The 19,588-nt window shown below is 39.1% G+C and overlaps 1 protein-coding gene across 9 annotated transcripts in view; it reads right to left on the reverse strand.

Annotated features, from left to right (window-relative positions):
* mast4 (microtubule associated serine/threonine kinase family member 4) overlaps nucleotides 1–18,334 on the reverse strand; it is a 170,951-nt gene extending 152,617 nt beyond the window's left edge. For 7 of the 9 annotated variants that reach the window (XR_005129511.1, XM_037533498.1, XM_037533497.1 and 4 more), the window contains exon 1: nucleotides 17,853–18,334. Coding sequence is in view for 8 of the 9 variants with exons in the window: in XM_037533498.1 (XP_037389395.1) it covers nucleotides 17,853–18,140 (288 nt within the window). In the remaining variant the exon portion in view is untranslated. Of the gene's footprint in view, nucleotides 1–1,415; nucleotides 1,509–10,630; nucleotides 10,694–17,852 lie in introns of those variants that run through there. The other 2 variants (XM_037533500.1, XM_037533499.1) reach the window with 2 other exon arrangements.
* Nucleotides 18,335–19,588: the final 1,254 nt, after the last annotated feature.

Consider the following 19,588-nt stretch of genomic DNA (forward strand, 5'->3'; position numbering starts at 1 on the left):
CTTTCAAGATAAATACAGTTGAATCAGAGTCCTGGTAAGCACAGAGAAGGCAAATGCAGTGCAAATTAGTAGAACAGACTGGGAACTTGGAGAGAGATGTGATCTGCACTGTATTGTCTGCAGCTGATCCACACAGTGCTACAGCTCAGTACAGAAGAGGTTGGTTCCTCAAACCCTCAGGCACAAAGGAATGAGGCTAATCATACTGATACTTTCTACATTAAAACTGCATGTACTGGAGAATGGGGGGGTGGGGCTGATTGTTTTACTTGAAAGAAATGCTGAATGAGGACATGTGAAGGCTCTGATGTGTGTTTGTGATGGGCTTCGTCATCACAGAAATGATCAGTCCATGACAAGTAGACTGTTAATAAATGTTTTTTTTTTTTTTAGATGCAGCACAAACACGGCAGATGATTATGGGAATGTTCTGCACAGAGGTTTTGCTGACAATTCTGTTTCTATGTGTTCCTTTGGAGCAACTGCTGCACAGTTGGTAGCACTGCTAGCACAATAAGTTGGCAAAAAACACTTTTAACCTAATGACAAACTGCATTATGCACTTATTTTAATTTGAAATTAATAACATTATATCTTGTATGCATGGTTGGACTATTAAGACACATTTTATGTCTTTTTTTAATTAAAAAGCATTTGCATCATGGCAAAATCTATTGTTGTGGTTTCCAGCCTGCCCTTTTCCAATTAGGTACAACACAGTTAAGCTCAGTAGCACAGACAAGCTCTTAACAGCATTTTATTTAAACTAAAGATATGACAATGATGCTGATAATCATTTGCATGAGACTTATTCAGTTTAAAAAAAAAAAAAAAAATCCACTCAGCAGACGCATCTTAACCCTCAGCAGCCCATTTAGCGCACCCATGCAGCCTCCTTTTTCAATTATGGCATCAAGTACAAACAAAAGTTCCTACAAAGAATGCATTTGTGGGTTTAGCATGGAAAGATCAATTGCTGTTCTGCAAGCATCTCTACAAAGCAAGTGTAGGCTGCGTTACATCTAAAGCTCTAGCACAAGGATAAGATGATTCCATGCTTACGCTTGAAGCTTGATGAGTTACAGAGATCCAGTGGAAAGAATAATATTTAATTCCCTCCACTGCCAACCCTAAACACAGGAAGCCTTTTGAGACTGTCCACACTATACACACAGCTAGAAGAGATGTGTAGGCAAAGCCTTTAACGTTTACTCTTGCCAAAACGGCAGCCCCTAAACATTTTCCACTTCCATTACATCATGTAGGATCACCTCAAGAGGTCATTATCCTCAATAAGCTTCACAACAGAGACCCTGTAACATGAACGTACAAGCAACGCGAGAGATGATTGATTCTAGAAACGTATCACAAGCTAAATGTTTCCACAAAGATTTTTCATCGATTCTGCAACTTACCATGATTTCTGGCAAATCTTCAGGAGGATCTTGTTCCTCATCCGTACAATTTAACGGCATATCAACCATCACCAATGTGTCTGGTCCATTACTGATCTCTCAGACTGCAATTCATTTTCATCTGAAAATGCATTCCTATCTGAAGACCTTTTCTGGGGGGGTCAAGCTCAGTGGGTGGGTGTTACGCCATCTCCTCATAGTCGAGAGCAATTTATGTTGGACTGAGATGATGTTTTGATACAGTTGCAGAAAACATCAGATGAAAAATATGTATTGGGAATCCAGAGATTGTCAAGACCTATAGTGCCAGTTACTAAGTAACAGTACATGTAGAGATGAGTTAATGTGAAGTGAGTACTGTTTGTATTAAAAACAGTCATATCCATTCTCTAATGCTGTGAATCTCCCACTTCCCTTTTCATACAAATGCTCCAACATCCTCATCCTCGAGTGTTTATGCTCTCACCTGCATCACAAATGAAAATGCTTTGTGTTTCATAATACAAATGTTATAAGTATTAGATAACCAGATCAATTCCATAAACTATTCAAAATAAGAGACATATACCCTCAAGATCATGTCAGCAGATATTGGCCAAACTACTGTCTACATCAATGAACAACAGCAAACAATCTGTTCTGGAAAATATGAATGCAATTAATGTATTCGATATACTTTGATTAAGTGTAGTATTCTAAAAGCCATTCACATTATGAAAGGCAAATTATGCCCAACTGCATTGGTCATCAATTGAAATGAGTCTGAATTATGCAAGTGAGTTTGAACTGTTCATCTTTGGAAGGCCACATCAAAATTCTACAGTGAACTATTGCAAGAGGTCATTCCTAATGGCAGCTCCCATATTCCTCCCTTTGAGATGACCCTCAGAAAGTGCTTTACATAACAGTGACTCACAGAGCAGCTTACATAACATAGTTCTCTAGTCAGCAGAGAAGCTTCACTGAATAATATCTTCTTATTCACTGCAAAATAAATGTTACAGCAACGTTCAACTTACGTTGAATGACTGCTGTTAAATAGTTCTGAATAAATAACAGGATTAAAATCCTGTCTTAGCTCAACAGGATTAAAATCATTGTCTTAGTTTAACATGAAATGAAGTGGTTGACTATTGTTTATTTTTCTATTAAGACCCTGACAGATGCAAATAGATTTGATATAATGGGCTATAACAAATATTTGCTAAATTTGGTAATTAAAATATTTGAAAACAGGACAACAACTCTTTTGCTTGTCTGCTAATGTGCTTCTTTCGAAGTAAGCACTTCATGCCCACATTGAGAGACAAAACACATTAGACTTTGTAATAGCCAGAAGCAGGGTGGTCGATAATCCATCCATAGCTTTGTTTTATATTGCGAAATTCAGTCTCAATTTCCTACTGCTCCAGATTGCTAGCCACCTAACAAACTCCAGTTGCATTTACTTCCATGAATAAACAAGTGTGTGCTAGCAAAGCAACAGAATCTTATTCAGACTAGACCAGATGTAAAGCCAAAAACACAAACAATGTTTAGCAAGTTTTAAAAGCTCTAAAAACTCACGAGCTGAGTTTTTTTTTAAAGACTTTACTCTCTTTGTGCTCTTTTATAGACCTGTTGTTGGATTGGGCAGGTTCCCTGAAATTAGCATTTTATGCTACTCAATAATAAAATCATTCTTTAACACTGATATTTTTATTATCCTGCAGTATTTTGTTTTATAAAAAGCATAAATTAAAAATGAATAATTATTTACAATTTACAACAATTAAGAAAAATAAAAATAAATGTGTTTCAAGCTATTTATCTTGACAGGAAATGTGCTTTTGTCAGTTAAAACATTGTGTGCAGAAAGAAGCTTTTTTTTTATTCTAAAGAATTATGACTATCTTGGTTAGAAGATAGATTTGAGTTACAGTTAAGAGAACACAGTTTTGGCTCCTGACATCTCAGCATTCTCTAGTCATAGCATGAATATATTCCATCACCAGCACATGTCACGACCAAGAGCTGTCTCTTCTGCCCAGGGTCTAGACATGTATTACTATGTCTAACTTCTTCAAAAAGAATCAAAGGAATATCAACGGTAAAAAAAACAAAAAAACAAAAAGGAATAAAAGACTTCAGCCATTGAGTCTTGTGGAAGGAAGGAAAAGGCCTCCTCTTTATTCAGCTTTAAGAGGCAAGATGGTTCCCAGACAACCACAATGCAAAGATCATCTCGAGGCATCGCTTTTTATTGCCCATTGGGGTGATGAAGTAATCACCCCACCCCTTTTACATTTTTTACAATTCCTTATCATCTTAGTCCCCAATAAACCGCAAGGCCCTTAGGAGGAGTGGTGAGGACGGCAGAAGCCGAGGCAACAAACTACCAGCCTTACAGGACATGTACCAGTACAGCTGCCTCAGGAAGATCAAAAAGATCCAGTCAGACAGAAGCCACCCAGCACACGGCCTTTTCACCATCCTGCCATTCCGCAGCATCTAGGCTAGAACAACCCGGCTAATGAACAGTTTCTACCCACAGGCTGCCAGGCTTCTGAACAAGCTGTAAGGCTGTGGGTCCTTCCCCAACTAACATTTTCAGTCAGTCACTTTGTATCATATCATCTCTGCTCTGCTATTTTCTGTAGAGTGATTACCTGAGCCTCACCACAAGCATTTCAATGCATAAATGACTTGACATGTTGTGCAGATGGCAAATAAACTTGAAACTTAAATTTAAAAAAACACACAACACCATTTTAACCTGGTTATACCAGACTGCTCTATGCTCTCAGGGTCATCTTACACAATTTCCTCACCCAACTGCAGGAGTTCACTTCAGCTATAATTTGTACTGTCATCTAACGGAATTCCCTTTAATCCATTTTACTTCACCTATAGTTTATACTGTCATCCAACAATTCCCTTCCTTCAGCCCTAATCTGTAGCCACACTTTGTAGTTTCAAGAGTTAATTGAAATCATGCCGTTTAGAGGCGATTTCAAATGCATGCAGCCTACAGCTTGCTTACCCCAAAGTTACCTTTGTAGGAAATCTCCAAATGCTCAAGTTACCTAACATTTTAGTTTATTAATTATTAATCAGGAATGTATGATCAAATCCTTCTGTCACATAAATGATTTAATGTAATGAAGGATTGATTAGCTGAACTAGGTACTGGATGGTAAGTGTGAATATTGTGCTTCCTCTAATACACCGCCACACATAGTATCACAGTGTATTAAAATTCATACAAATAAAGAAATGTTAGTGTTTGGTAAAATAAATGTTTATTGACCAGGTAAATGGTTTCACACACAGAAAATTACATTGAAAATGTACCAATAAAAATGTTTGTTTTTACAGTGATGTGGCAGAACAACCTTACTAAACAGCTGTGGACATACAACACATGTGCTTCAGTTTGTGTTTTGAAACACAAGCTCAATAACTTACAGCGCATGCTGATGTCAAAAACACATCACACAGAACACAGACATCAAGTTTAATCTGTGAGACTCTGATAATACATTGTTTCCAATTCGCTTCACATACTGTAGCAATATTTCACATGCACTACAGTACCCAAGACTGAGCCAGTATAGCCCATTGAATATTGGATCAGGTCATGTTGCAGTTCTCAAATGAGTCTGAACTAAGGCTGATTACAACACTGTGTGTTTAACACATAAGGATCTAGGTCAGCTATCTTTGTTTACCTCCCAGAGTCAACAACATTAGCATGTTTACATGATCTTAATGCCCTTTGGTAACCCTGCCACAATTACATTGTATTTTCTTAAGCAAAGTATACAAGTTATAAAATTAAACAAACCTTTAGGAGGATTACCATTAGAAGCCCATTAAATAAAGCAAAATAAATGCACCACTTCTCAAAAAAATAGCATACTAGGCTCATTCTCAGCCAGCTAAGCAGTTATTAACACCCCAGCATCTACTACTATAAGGCGGTTCAGCAGTTTTGTATACGGCTTCTCCAGTGACCCTGTCAGAAATCAATCAATCAACTGACACTTGAGGACCTAGGCAGGCCATGCATTCGTCAGCTCCATGTAAACTAGCTCTGTGGCCACCTTTCCTCCTAAAATAGCCTCCGTATGTGAGCAAGTGTGGTAACACGAGAGATGGAACCAATACACCATTCTACAGCAGCAATCAACCCAGTAACACATGAGCAAGAAGTTACTGAAAGGGAAATGGGGCAACAACTCACAACCCTACTTAGCTGACAGTTTGCTGAAGTGAGCAAGTGATGCTGAGGGTTACAACTAACAAGTCTTGATACAGTGAGAAGTACTACGGCAATATGCACATCATTCCAATGAGGAAATGTCTCTCCCAGATGATACCTGGAAGTATAGGGACTCATTCTCACGTAGGCTGAATTTACTGTTGCAATGCATTGCAGGAAAATCTGCCTACTGCTTTTCTTGGAAATCACACAAAGGGAAGGCATTGTTTCAATATGTGATATGCTGACCAACAATGCCCATGGAAACTTCTGCTTCAAAGCATTTCAGCATTTAACCCAAAAAGCACTGGAGGGCAGCCAACAGACCAAAACCTTAACTGGCATAACTTAAGCCTTAGCTGATGTGTGAATTTCCTGCATCTGCCCTGATACCCTTAACATCAGTGTGAATTGGAAATCATAACACATTTTCCTTATGCAATATGATGCATTTCTGTGGGGGTGGTAGGAGGGAGAGGTGAAACTTGATATTATATTGTTAAAATCAATTTTTCTTCAGCTTTCCTCTCTGTTTTCGTGACGTAAAGTTGTTACATATTGACATTAGAAAAACAAGAAATTAGCATATTTACATTAAGCATAGTCACAAGCATGAACTATTGTACAACCCCAATTCCAAATAAGTCGGGATGCTGTGTAAAATGTAAATAAAAACAAAGCACAATGATTTGCAAATCTCACAGACCCATATTTTATTCAAAATAGAACATAAAACACATATAAGCTGTGTTTCAACACATGATTTTGAAAAAGAGACAAAAATAATCAACACATTTAAGTAATACCATACATAAACAGAATCCAGAAATGCTGCCAACTTCCCTGGGCCCAAGCTCATTTAAAATGGACTGAGGCAAAGTGAAGGTGTCCTTTGGTCACATGAATCAGAATTTTAGACACTGTATCCTCCAGAGTAAAGACCCCCCACCTTGCTATTAGCACACAGTTCAAAAGCAAGCATTCATGATGATATCGGGGGAGGGGGGGGCATAACTGCACATGGCACAGGTGTCTTGCACATCTGCCAAAGCACCATTAATGCTGAACCAAATATACAGCCTTTGACAACATATGCTTCCATCCAGACAGCAGTCTTTCATGGAAGGCCTTGCATATTTCAGCAAGACAATGCTAAACCACATACTGCATCCACTGCAACAGCACGGCATCGCAAAAGAAGAGCCTGGGTGCTGAACTGCAGTCTGCATCATGAAACAAAAATATCCATCAAAGAAGACCCAGAACTGTTGAGCAGCTAGAATCCTACTTCACACAAGAACAGGACAACATTCCTCTCCCAAAACTGCAGCAACTGGTCTCATCACTGTTAAAAGAAGAGGGGGAGTTTTTATACCCCTGGAGAAAAAAAAATAAAAAACTGTAAATAAGGGATGCCCAACTCCAGTCTTGGGGAGCCTGATTCAAGCACAGATAGGTTCTTTACATAACCAAAAGTGGTTAATCTATGGCATCACCCCAAAAACACTTTTTGATACCTTTGTTTTTTTAAGAGTGTAGTATTTGTGATTTAAATGTAGGAAATTAATACTGATGAAAACAAACATGAAAAATGTGTCATTTCAAATCCACATCTCTGGAAATTTGCTGCCATCAGACATCTGGCTGACCTCATCTCTCACCCCTTTTCCATTCCCAGCTAAATCATGCTCCTCAGAAGGTCACGGCTGTTCATATTACAGACCTCTGTTGCCGAGCTCAGCTCCACCACATGAACCGAGGGCATGAACTGGAGCTCCTGCTAGCTTTACACTCCCTCTGCACTGAATGTTTCTTCAGCCCTGCAAACTCCCAGTAGGGAGATTCAAGCTTCCTGTGTTGATGAGATCTGCCTCTAGACACAAGCAGCTGTGTGACTTTGGGAATCATAAACATGGTTTGCTTATAAAAGTTGTCTGTGAGAAGTTTATGGAGTGACTTTCAATGTCTGTGTTACAAAAGTCACCTAATTCAGAAATCATGTTTATTCATGTAGCAGAGGGTAGCTTTCAATAAACTTCCAGGTAATGTCTCTTTACAGCAGCTCTAGTGATAAAAGCATGCTTCTGTGCTTAAGTTGTAAAATTGTAACACGGTGTTATTTTACAAGTGGTTAAGCCTGCAACAGACAAACAAAGCACTGCTTAAAGGAGAATTATTCAATGTTAATGCTAACTTAAATTTCTGCACAACTAAAATCATTAAGATGGTATTTTGAGGGATTGTATGCAAAATGTAACATTCTAAAGAGATTTACTGAATAAGAATTAATATTGGTGATAGGAACCAGACAAGCAAAGTGTTAAATGATATATGAATAGTATTTGATTGATGTCATACTTGTCACTGCCACCATATTGTTGACATACCACCAGTTAATGTGACTATGACAGCATTACTTATAAAGCCTGCATTTGTACAAAGTTAGTTAATAAAGGATCATGACAGATAAAACTTTACCACAACTTCTCCAACTTCTAATAGTCCTGTAAAAACATACAATCAGCGTTTCCCTGATTTCAGTCTTCTCATGATGAATATCTGAATAGTAATTTCAATATTCAAATATGGACACCCAGAACGGTTACCCATACACAATCCTAACAAGTGAAGGTTCACTTGTCAGTTTGGATAGCAAATAAACTGGTAAGCTTTTCATTGCAAACATCACAACCCCTCATGATCACAATCACCACCACTGTTAGGAAGTTTCTCTACAACACGCTTCTTAACATCAAGCCACACTGAATGACTGTTTACATGCAGAAATAAAAAATTTTTAAAAAAAGGTGGAATTCCCTACCAAGTGAAAATGACAAGATAACGAATTAAGCATAAATAAATACAAACATACACTCAGTGAGCATTTTATTACACAGACCTCTCTTATCTACACTTTTTCACTCTCTGGTTTATCAGCCAATAGTGACAAACTGTGCAGCAAAAAATTCAACCAACCAAGTTCAACCAACAAGGTAGGTGTGTTTAGAGTGGACAGTGAATGAACACAGTGTTCAAAGCAGCACTGCTGTGTCTGATCAACTCAGACCAGCACAACACACACCAACATGCCACCAACACATTACAGTCACTGCAGTGCTGAGAATGATTCATCATCCAAATAATACCTGCTCTGTGGTGGTTCTGTAGGGTTCCTGACCATTGTTGAAAAGAGTAATGGGTGGGATAAGAAATTATGCAAAGAAACAGATGTAGTCTATATTTGTAGAACTACAAAGTGCACCTACACGGTAAGTGGAGCTAAAAAAAAACGGACAATGAGTGTATAAATAAGGTAGGTGTACCTAATAAATGCTCAGTAAGTGTAAGGTTTAATGTTGAAGTTAAAAAAACTTTTCCAACAGTAATAAAAGGTTCATTTCTCTAGGTGACACATTTCTACTGTTCTAAAGATAAATTTAAATTTCATATAACAGCAGCATAATTTCTGGCCTTTGCAAATCATACACTATATTGACAAAAGTATTTGTCTGCTTTCACACGCATATGAACTTGAGTGACATTCCATTCTTAATCCATACGGTTTAATATGATGTCGGCCCACCCTTTGCAGCTATAACAGCTTCAACTCTTCTGGGAAGGCTTTCCACAAGGTTTAGGAGTGTGTTTATGGGAATTTTTGACAATTCTTCCAGAAGTACATTGGTGAGGTCAGGGGTTTTTCAGGAGTTGGGCTCGGCTCACACCAAACCCAGACTTGTCCAGCGGATTACCAGACAGAGAAGCATGATTGGTCACTCCAGAGAACACATCTCCACTGCTCTAGAGTCCAGTGGCGGCGCTTTACACCACTGCATTTGACGCTTTGCATTGCGCTTGGTGGAATAAGGCTTGGATGCAGCTGCTCGGCCATGGAAACCCATTCCATGAAGCTCTATATGCATTGTTCTTGAGCTAATCTGAAGGCCACATGAAGTTTGGAGGTCTATAGTGAATGACCCTGCAGAAAGTTGCCGACCTCTGCAAACTATGCACCTCAGCATCCGCTGACCACACTGTCTTTTAACGTGGCTGACCACTTCGTCACTGAGTCGCTGTCATTGCCAATTGCTTCCACTTTGTTATAATACCACTGACAGTTCACTGTGGAATATTTTGTAGCAAGGAAATTTCACGAGTAGACTTGTTGCGCAGGTTGCATCCTATCACGGTACCACGCTGGAATTCATTGAGCTCCTGAGAGTGACCCATTTGTTCAGGAATGTTTGTAGAAGCAGTCTGCATGCCTAGGTGCATGCACCTGTGGCAATGGAAGTGAATAAATTTGAACAGGACAACAGCGATGGCAAATGAAACAGCTTGGTCATCACACTGTTGTTCTAAAACCACAGTGCACTTTAAAGCAAACAGAAAACTCTGTAGATATCCTAAAAGTATCTCTCTCTAAGGAACTACATAGAGCAAGCAAGACACACTCCCTAGGACAACATGAACAAGCCTGCCAAGACAAGTAACTTTCCCCTGGTGCTCTGGGATTAGTGTCTATTTTTGACAATCCAGGCATATTAACAGCACTCAGTTCCACAGAGCTCCATTATTTCACAGACCTGAGTACTGACAACCTTAAGTGGTGATATCTAACAGCATATTAGTCAGTAGGCACAAATGTTAATTTGTGTGTGTGTGTGTGTGTGTGTGTGTGTGTGCCTCAGGCTGGTTCTAATGCCATAACTAAAAAGGTCACCCATCTTAGCACTTATGTTGATGCAAGAGTATAAACATTGTGAATGATTTGTAGTTGCTGGTGTCACTATTTTTAGTCAACAACTTTTTCTAATTTCTAAGATGACTTCATAAGAATTGTTTCAGAATTATCAAACTTTAATGAGAAATACCAATCTTATTTCCCAACACCAAAATTGGAGCTAGTCAAAACCCTACAATGAATCCTGATACCGGATGCATTTCAAAAGGTCAGCTAAGCTTCTCTTACCTTGCATCCATCAGAAGATGATTTGGTTTCTAGTATGGTCAAATTCCTCCTCAGTGCCATTGGTGTCTTCTTTGAGAAAGAGCTATATATTTGCCATTCACATCACAAATGCACAGAGCATGAGAGATCAACAGCAGTAATCGAATGAGCATGCTGAGGATGACATCACCCCTAGTGGAGACAGAGGAGCCTTAAAGAGATTAAAGATGAATCCTCTTAGTGGGTAAGCCATTCACTGACTCTGCACACCCCCCTTCAACGAAAGCTCCACCAAAATAAATGGAGGTTTATTTATAACCTGGAAATGGCATCTTAGTTGCTGAGTCTTTGGGAGATCTAGTGGACTAACGGGAAAGTTAATGGAGTTTGATATAATGGCTATGGGCCTAATATGACCTCTACTGTAATAATCCAGCTTTGCCAGAACCAGGGATATGAGGAGATATGAATCATATGAATCAAAGAGATACATCAAAGACATTAATATAAACATAAGTTTTAGCCAGATAGGCTTGTGCTTCATACTGATATCCCTACTTGAACTTATACTGCCACAATTTCCAGTGACAGCAACTTGGATCACACCATTTCACCAATTGTCACTTAACTGTTTTTAAATTGTAAAAATGTATGTATTGTTTTCAGCTTATCATTTTCTTGGTAGCATTTCCTATGAAGTAGCTTATTAAAATATGTTTTTAAACAGGTGCTGTATGCTCATTATGAACCCATATGTTGTTATAAATGCATAAACCAAACGGCAGAAAAACTGGAGCATTGTGCAGTACGGCAACTTTTTAGATTTAAACTTGATGAAAAGGGTCCTCCACTCAATCTGAACTAGGGGTGGGAATCTCTAGGTACCTCATGATTCGATTCGATTATGATTCAGAGGGCTGTGATGTGATTATAAAATGATTATCAAGGCATCTTGATCTCATTTTGTAATGATCCATCATGAATTTATTTCCAGTATCTCTAAGTAATAAAATACATGGAAGTAATGTAGCAAGAACTGGAAGGCTTTTGCTTGGCACACATGAGACATGGGATATGTGCAACATGGCGCGAAAGCTCTGGTTATCAAAAACTGAGAACTGGCGTGCAAACTGCAGGTCATATAGCAACACAGTATCACCAATCTAGTAGCTAACAAAAAGGCAAAGAGATGATGAACATTTGGAGAAGACTTACTTGCATTTATAAGCACTGCAGTTGGTTTCCTGGTATGTTAAATCAAGGAGACACCGTCGGACGCTAAAAAGTCGCAAAGATTAAGTCTGCATCTCTCAAATTTTCCTGTTGCACCTTAAATGAAGCCATATTTAAATGAACTCAGCTGGACCTTAAACTTACATCTAGGAGTGACAAACTCAGCCCAATTTTTAGCTTGACCTCCCTCAGTGTGCTATCATAATAGCTTCAGTAATGCATTAATAATAATAATAATAATAATAATAATAATAATAATAATAATAATAATAATAATAATAATAATAATATAACTGCCACACTTTATTGATAACTGAATATAAAAGCTTCAATGAAAAGGTTCAATGGCTGGTTGCTTGAAAGAAACATGCTGTCACATGGAGCCCCTGTTGTTTAAACCTAATGACAATTAACAGAGCCACCCCATGGTTTTAGATTTTTTTTTATCAGTTTTTTTTAAACTGTTGAATATGGTTATAGTGTTAATAAAGGTTTAACATTTATAATAGTAAATCATTAGCAGGGAAAGATTAATATCACACAAGCCTAATGCCAAGTGGGTAGACATTCTGCATTTGTAACCTTATGGTAATTTATAAAAGGAGTTTATAAAGGAAGAGAAGAGGATGCCCCAAATCTATGTAATTGAACTATAAGCAAAGCTTTGCTTTACTGTGAGTTCAAGGACTACACTAAAGGCAAAAGAATCTTTCAGGACAGAATCCCTGCACCGTGCTAAAATGTCCTCTCTTATTTAGATCACTATTCAGAAGGGAGAAGACAGAAGAGAAGGGAGCTATTTAAGAGTGCTGAAATTAGGTCAACGAGTTCACATTAAAACGGTTAGATTGCAGATTTACTGGGTCGGAACTGGATGCTCTAGCTGCTGTATAGATTGTGATATTCATCAGTACGTGGCTGATAACCAACCCTGTAAAACTAGCATTTAAAAGTTTCTCTCTTGCACTCATCAATGGATGAACATGGGACAAAGACAATGAGTTTCACTCAGAGTTCATCTACTGACAAGCATGATAAAACAGAAATGTCAAATATGAGCTACATTTTTTCTTGAAGAAGATGAATATAATTGTTAAATAGATGTTAATATGACAAAGTAACCCAAGCATTATTACTCTATTGACAATTGCTTTGTCCTTTCCACTACAAATTCCACTAGAAATGTTGAAATTATTATAAGCAGAATACATGTCAGCGTTAAACGTCTTGTAATCTTGCAATCCTTTTTAAAAACCTGCCTTGTACTCTCACTGATGTGTACCCTTGTACACTCGATGAGAACTGTCATATGCAACATCCTATATATACACTATAGGTCTAGGGATTAGAAGGTCTACAAGTTTGCAGCCACCTGATCATCCAACCTTTAATCTGAAATCAAGCATATTAATAAGGAGACTCCTTTGCTGCAGTCTGACCAAGGCATGTTTGAAACGAAAAATGTCTCTTGTTGTAATGTTTCTTCTAAAATCAAGGGTATTAACAGGGATTTTTTCCCCCCTGTAGTAACAGCCTTTATTTTTCTGGGAAGGCTTTACACTTGATGTTGCAACATTGCTGTGAGGATTTAACTGTATACAGCCACAAAAGCATTAGTGAGGTCAGGTACTGAATTTGGATGATTAGGTCTGGATCACAAATGCTACTCGCCCCAAAGGTACTCGATAGTGCTCCATCACTCCAAAGAACACAGTTCCATTGCTCCACAATCCAATGTTGGGAGGCTTAATAATTCTCTAACAGATGTTTGGTATTGGGCATGGCAGACTTAGATTCATGTAGCTACTCCAGAGCATCTTTATACAAGCAGTATTTATGCAACTAAATATCTGTGTCAGCAATCAACCCTAAAGTAGGTTTTGTGCTAGTTTTCTGATTTGATTAAAGGTTGGACCAAACATCTAAATCATACAATTTTTCTTGCCCAAATGCAGATGATCAAGACAATATGGAGAATGTACCACTGTGCAAACTACATGTTTAAGATAATAAACATTTAATACAAACCACATTAAATTGTTAATCTCAAACAAACTTGTTTCTGGGGGGTGATTTCCTCTTTTGAGCATAGGTGCCTTGGTTTCTCAACATTTATTCCTTTTGCTCTTAAGAGACTTTTTCTCTGTTACTTTGTGATGGCTTTGTATAAGTAAAATTAAACTGGACTATTGATCCAGTTTATTGATAAACATAATAACAAGAGCAGAAAGTATCAGTTCCAAAAACCTAGACTTTTAGAAGTTACCTAAAAAGCTGCAGTGTATACCAGACAATGAAAGCTACAATTCCCCATAACAGCATTTTCTAATTTCCTTGCATATTCTGATTTTTGAAAAGCTACAAGTCAGTTTGTGAAATTTCTACCCTGCTAGATCTGCCCTGGGCAACTGTAAGTGCTTCTGTTGTGAAATGGAGCAACAACAGCCCGGCATGAAATAGCAGATCATGCAAATTCACAGCCCAGCCCACCAACTGCTTAAGTGTGTAGCATGTAAAATGGCCTATCCACTGTGGCATTACTAACTACAGAGTTCCAGACTGCCTCTGGAAGCCACAACAGCACAAGAACTGTGCATCATTAGCTTCATGAAATAGGGTTCCATGGCTGAGCAGCTGCACATAATATGTAATGTTAATGCTACAGCATACTATAGACAATTACATGTAATGAGCAGGAACACTGACTACGAGCTGTCACAGCGGGCAATGGGCAGTTTCATATTTGCGTTAATGTTAACACAGAAACTTGAAATAAGAACAAAATACAGACTTGCAATGCTTGTCTTCAGAATGCATCAGTCATCCACACAAGTAACCTCACTCAATCTCACTAGCCATTTAACAACCTTAGTAAATTATCTTAATTTTGCCATTCAAACATACTCTATATTTCCAAAGGTATTTGCTCGTCTGCTTTCACATGCATATGAACTTGAGTGAGATCCCATTCTTAATTTATAGGATTTAATATGATGCCGGCCCTCCCTTTGCAGCTATAACAGCTTCAACTCTTCTAGGAAGGCTTTCCACAAAGGTGGAAACCATTTTACCATTCTTCCAAAAAAACATTTGTGAGGTCAGACACTGATGTTGGACGAGAAGGCCTGGCTAGCAGCCTCTCTAATTCATCCCAAAGGTGTTTTATCGGGTTGAGGTCAGGAGTCTGTGCAGGCCAGTCAAGTTCTTCCACACTAAACTCTCTCATCCATGTCTTTATGGACCTTGCATTGTGCACTAGTGTGCAGTCATGTTGGAACAGGAAGGGGCCATTCTCAAACTGTTCCCACAAAGTTGGGAGCATGAAATTGTGCAAAATCTCTTGGTCTGCTGAAGCATTAAGAGTTTCTTCCACTGGAACTAAGGGGCTGAGCCCAACTCCTGAAAAACAACCCCACACCACAATCCACCTCCACCAAACTTGTACACTTGGTACAATGCAGTCAGACAAGTACCGTTCTCCTGGCAACCGCCAAACCCAGACTCATTCATCAGACTGCCAGATGGAAAAGCGTGATTTCTTCACTCCACAAAACATGTCTGGATCTAGAGTCCAGTGGTGGCACTTTACTCCAATGCATTCAACGCTTTGCATTGCGCTTGGTGACTCTGCTTGACTCTGCAAAAAGTTGGCGACCTCTGTGCACTATGCACCTCAGCATACTGAGCTGACCCCTGCCATTTTACATGGCCTACCACTTTGTGGCTGAGTTGCTGTCATTCCCAATCGCTTCTACTTTGTTATAATACCACCGACATTACTAAATATTCCACAGTCAGTGAGGAAATTTCACAACTGGACTTTGCACAGGTGGTGTTCTATCACAGTACCATGCTGGAATTCGTAAGTATGTATAAAACTAGACATTTTAATAATATTTTGACCATCATAGAACCAAAGCAGAGCCATCGTTTCCTCTCTCCACCCTCTAAGAAAGTTTTATGTTTGTTTGTTGTTCATAACAAAAGATCAGTCTAGCCCAACTGGCAAAATGTAATGTGGCAGCCACACTCGTTTACATAAAGCTGAAATCTGCTGAACATTTTTCATCACGCAGCAAGGCAGATTTCAATGCACCATGCGATGCAGAAGAGCTCTCCATTGAAAATGCTGGGTGGCTTTATACCCTTCTAGCCCATGCTTGGTACTAAGAATGATGAACTTAGACTCATGTGAACATCGCCCTAAATATTCCCATTCTATCAACGATTCTTTTCGATGGAGATTATTCAAACTGTGTGTACACAACTGAATGCCTATGTCAGCAATTGGTGCAACTTAAAGTAGCTGAATTCAATAAATAGGCGGTGTCTGTAGACATTTGTACAAATTGCCAAGTAAAGGATGGCAAGTTGGTGAAAATCTTTCTTAAAAGCTGTCTGCTACTGTGGTCATTGTAGCACTCACTAGACATGCAAGTTAATCATATTTAATTACCAATTTCTTCAGTATATGAACAGAGTTCTGGCTTAAAGAGTCTGAGAATGAAATCTGAACTTAGCACAATGTTTTTTTTTTAAAGCTGAAGGGCTGAATATTCTTCATTTTCAGATGCACAGATCCCTCAACCCAAAGCTCAATGACCAGTGAGCTTAGACCATATGACAATGCTTTAGCAATCAGTGTTCACGAGGGGTGAGTAAACTTAGGCCACGTTACAGCTGGACTCATCTAAAGTAAATAAAGCTTGAGCAGATTAAGAAGATAAACTACTGCTTCCCAGAAGCCTGGTTTCTGCTCTTTGGTTTGGTAACTGTTAGAGAACAAAAGACAGATTTCTGTATATTATGGGCTGCTGCTGAACTGAGAACTCTCATTCCACAGTCACTTGACCTGTTACAAATGAATGATCTGAAGGCGTGCCTCAGGTGTTTTCAACCACCTGTTGCTCAGGAAGCCTAATACAAATTCAAGCCAATCAGATTTCACTTGCACTACAAAAAAACTCACATGTGACACCAGTAACAGAGTAGCTGTGTGTTTAAGAGCATAATTATTCTGTGCAACAAGAGAAAATCAATCTAGACTGGTACAACAATACTCTCTTTGATCTGCAAGCAGTCAAAGTAAAAAGCACTTGAAACACAAGCATTTGTCTTCCAAAAGTAAGGACATGCATATTTTAAAACCAATTATGTTTAAACACCAAGCACTGATTATCTCAAACTGCACTGCTATACATAATTGAGGGCAACACAGGTCTATACATATGTGCTCCTTCAGTTCTGAAAGCAGGGTCAAATGTCTAGCAAAACATCAATTTTTTACCTAAGTATCAAAGCAGGTGGTGTTCTGATAAAGGAATTAACTACAAAAGCTCATAAGCAATTTAACTCATTTACATTCAGCAACTAAAGTTTGTATGATCAGAAAAAATGCCACAGAACTTGTTCTGACTAGTTTAAAGTGGCGACGTTTTGTATGGTCACACCTCTGACGAACATCTAACAGAACCCATTTGGACTGTTTTGTATTATTGAATTGTTCATTATTTAACTGGTTCATTTTCATTATTTTATTCAAAATCAAATCTGACTTTTCTGTTGGTTTGTTAAAAAACACTCGCCATGGGTGCTCAAAAAGAAAGAATTCAATGATGAATTGAGGGAAAAGTCAACTTTTAAACCGTGATTTGTTCCATTTTAAACACCGCTTCAGATACGTGCTCAGGTAAGCTCAGAGAACACACGAACAAGATTTCAGATCTGGGTTAAAGGCTGACTTCCACGCTCTTCATGCAGGAGCATTAGCCAAGAAAAAAAGAATCCAAAAACACTAGTCTGTCACTCAGACACGGTTCTACCACCTAAGTCCACCAACACGGACATTGCACACCCACAAACACACCTGCCTTTCCAGTTTCTCTGAACTCCAAGTAGCTGTAATGCAAACCGCGCTCCAACGTATAATGCTAGCAGCTACATGAGCCTTGCCTGTCCTTCACGACGGTGAGGATTTGTTTGTGTTTGTTTTTTTTTTTTGTTTTTTTACCATTTCGTCTTCCTCCCCATCCTCCTCGTCGCCCCCTTCACGTTCTTGGTCCTCTTTATTCCTCATTTTCACCTCTTTGCTGATGTCTTCTGATTCCTTCTCACCGCCCCCTTCCTTCCCTTTTTGTTCGAGATGAGCAAACCCTAAAGTGTGACGACGGAGTGTCTCAAAACACCGCAACTCAGTTTCATTCTCCTCTCCATGCAACTCGGCCTCTGACAGCGTCTGGGAGCTTGATGAACTTTTACTCCCGTCGCTTCCAAATCTCTCCGACCTTTCCCTGTCCATGCCGTCCAGCTTGCTCGAGAGCTTGCAGAGAGCTACTCTGTCATTTTGAAGGACACCGTGTTGAAGTTTTCCTCAGAGAATTTACTCCTATGTACACATTTCCATTTAACTGGAAAGAGCTGGGCTGGAGCTCGTGACAAAATATCCTTCACTCGTAGTTTTGCAGGTGTTTCATCCGCGTGTTGTTGCTGTGAAAGTGTCTGCGCTTCAAGCTCATTCACTCGGCTAACAGCTCACGAAACTCCGCCCAGCCAAAGAGAGAAAGCGCGAGAGGCGCAAAGTTCACGTATAGACCATTAATAAGCGTAAGATATAAAGTCACCAGCGGTGGGTAGTAATAGACCATGTTCACTTAACTGCCTGTACTGAAAGGGGCACCCCTGCCAAAACGAAAATCTGTTGTAAACTTGCCGACGCTCATTCTACTACAGTGCCACAGCAGTCTCTAGAGTGAACTAGAAGACTAGACAAAACGCCTTCTAATGATGCATGTTGAAGGTGGTAAAAAAACTTAGAAAAACTTCGAGCACCACTCGAGGGTGGTTGAGTAATGAGGAAAACACAAAAAGACAAATGACATATTTGCTAGACACTTTAAGCACACACGTGTGCTTTCCAAACGCACTCAAGTGTACTTTACTCACATTTAACTCATTCACATTATGTCCCCCGTTCCTTTTTGTGTTTTAATTTTGTACTTTTGGTGACAGGGCATGAATGGCTTTACTTTTAACCCTCTTGTTATGTTCAGCCCTCATCATCAGACAATTTATCATCACAACCAGACTTGGTCTCAAGATCGTCTTCACTTTCAGACTCTTCCTCTTCACTATCTTGATCAAGGATGTGTTCCAGAGCCCCGTGGACTGTCATTGTTCTGCTCATCTTCTCAACCTCTAAGAGAGCACAGAGGCATAATCTTAATAGGACTATAAAACTAGTAAGTAAAATTATTTTAAAAATATGTATTATTAAAGTACAACATTACTTTAATGTTTTATTTTTGGACCACACTACAAGTGTATCCTGCCTTCCGCCCAAAGACTGCTGGGATAGGCTCCAGCACCCCCCCCCCCCACGACCCTGATGGAGAAGCGGCTTAGAAAATGGATGGATGGATGGACTACAAGTGTTAGAAAAAGAGAAAAACAAGCTAATAAAAAAGGTCCTCTGTTGATACTGTAGATTCTACTTTTATCTTCTCAGTTCTCTGTCTCTCTGTATCTGTTAGGTTAAGGCTGGAAAAGACCTTGGTGGGAGTTGCTTGCAGGGTCTACCAGCTGGCATTACATGTTTGGCAGAACTGTTGAAGATCATGATGAGGGTTTGGCCCTGACCTTGGCACAGTGTGTGTTAACTGAAGATCAATGAGCATTCTAAGGAAATTATAGATAACATCATAGACATGCACAAGGCCACAAAGTTATATCCTAGTGTTTAGATATCTC

The sequence above is a fragment of the Pygocentrus nattereri genome, chromosome 23, assembly GCF_015220715.1.
Source record: "Pygocentrus nattereri isolate fPygNat1 chromosome 23, fPygNat1.pri, whole genome shotgun sequence".
NCBI classification, from domain to species: Eukaryota; Metazoa; Chordata; class Actinopteri; order Characiformes; family Serrasalmidae; genus Pygocentrus; species Pygocentrus nattereri.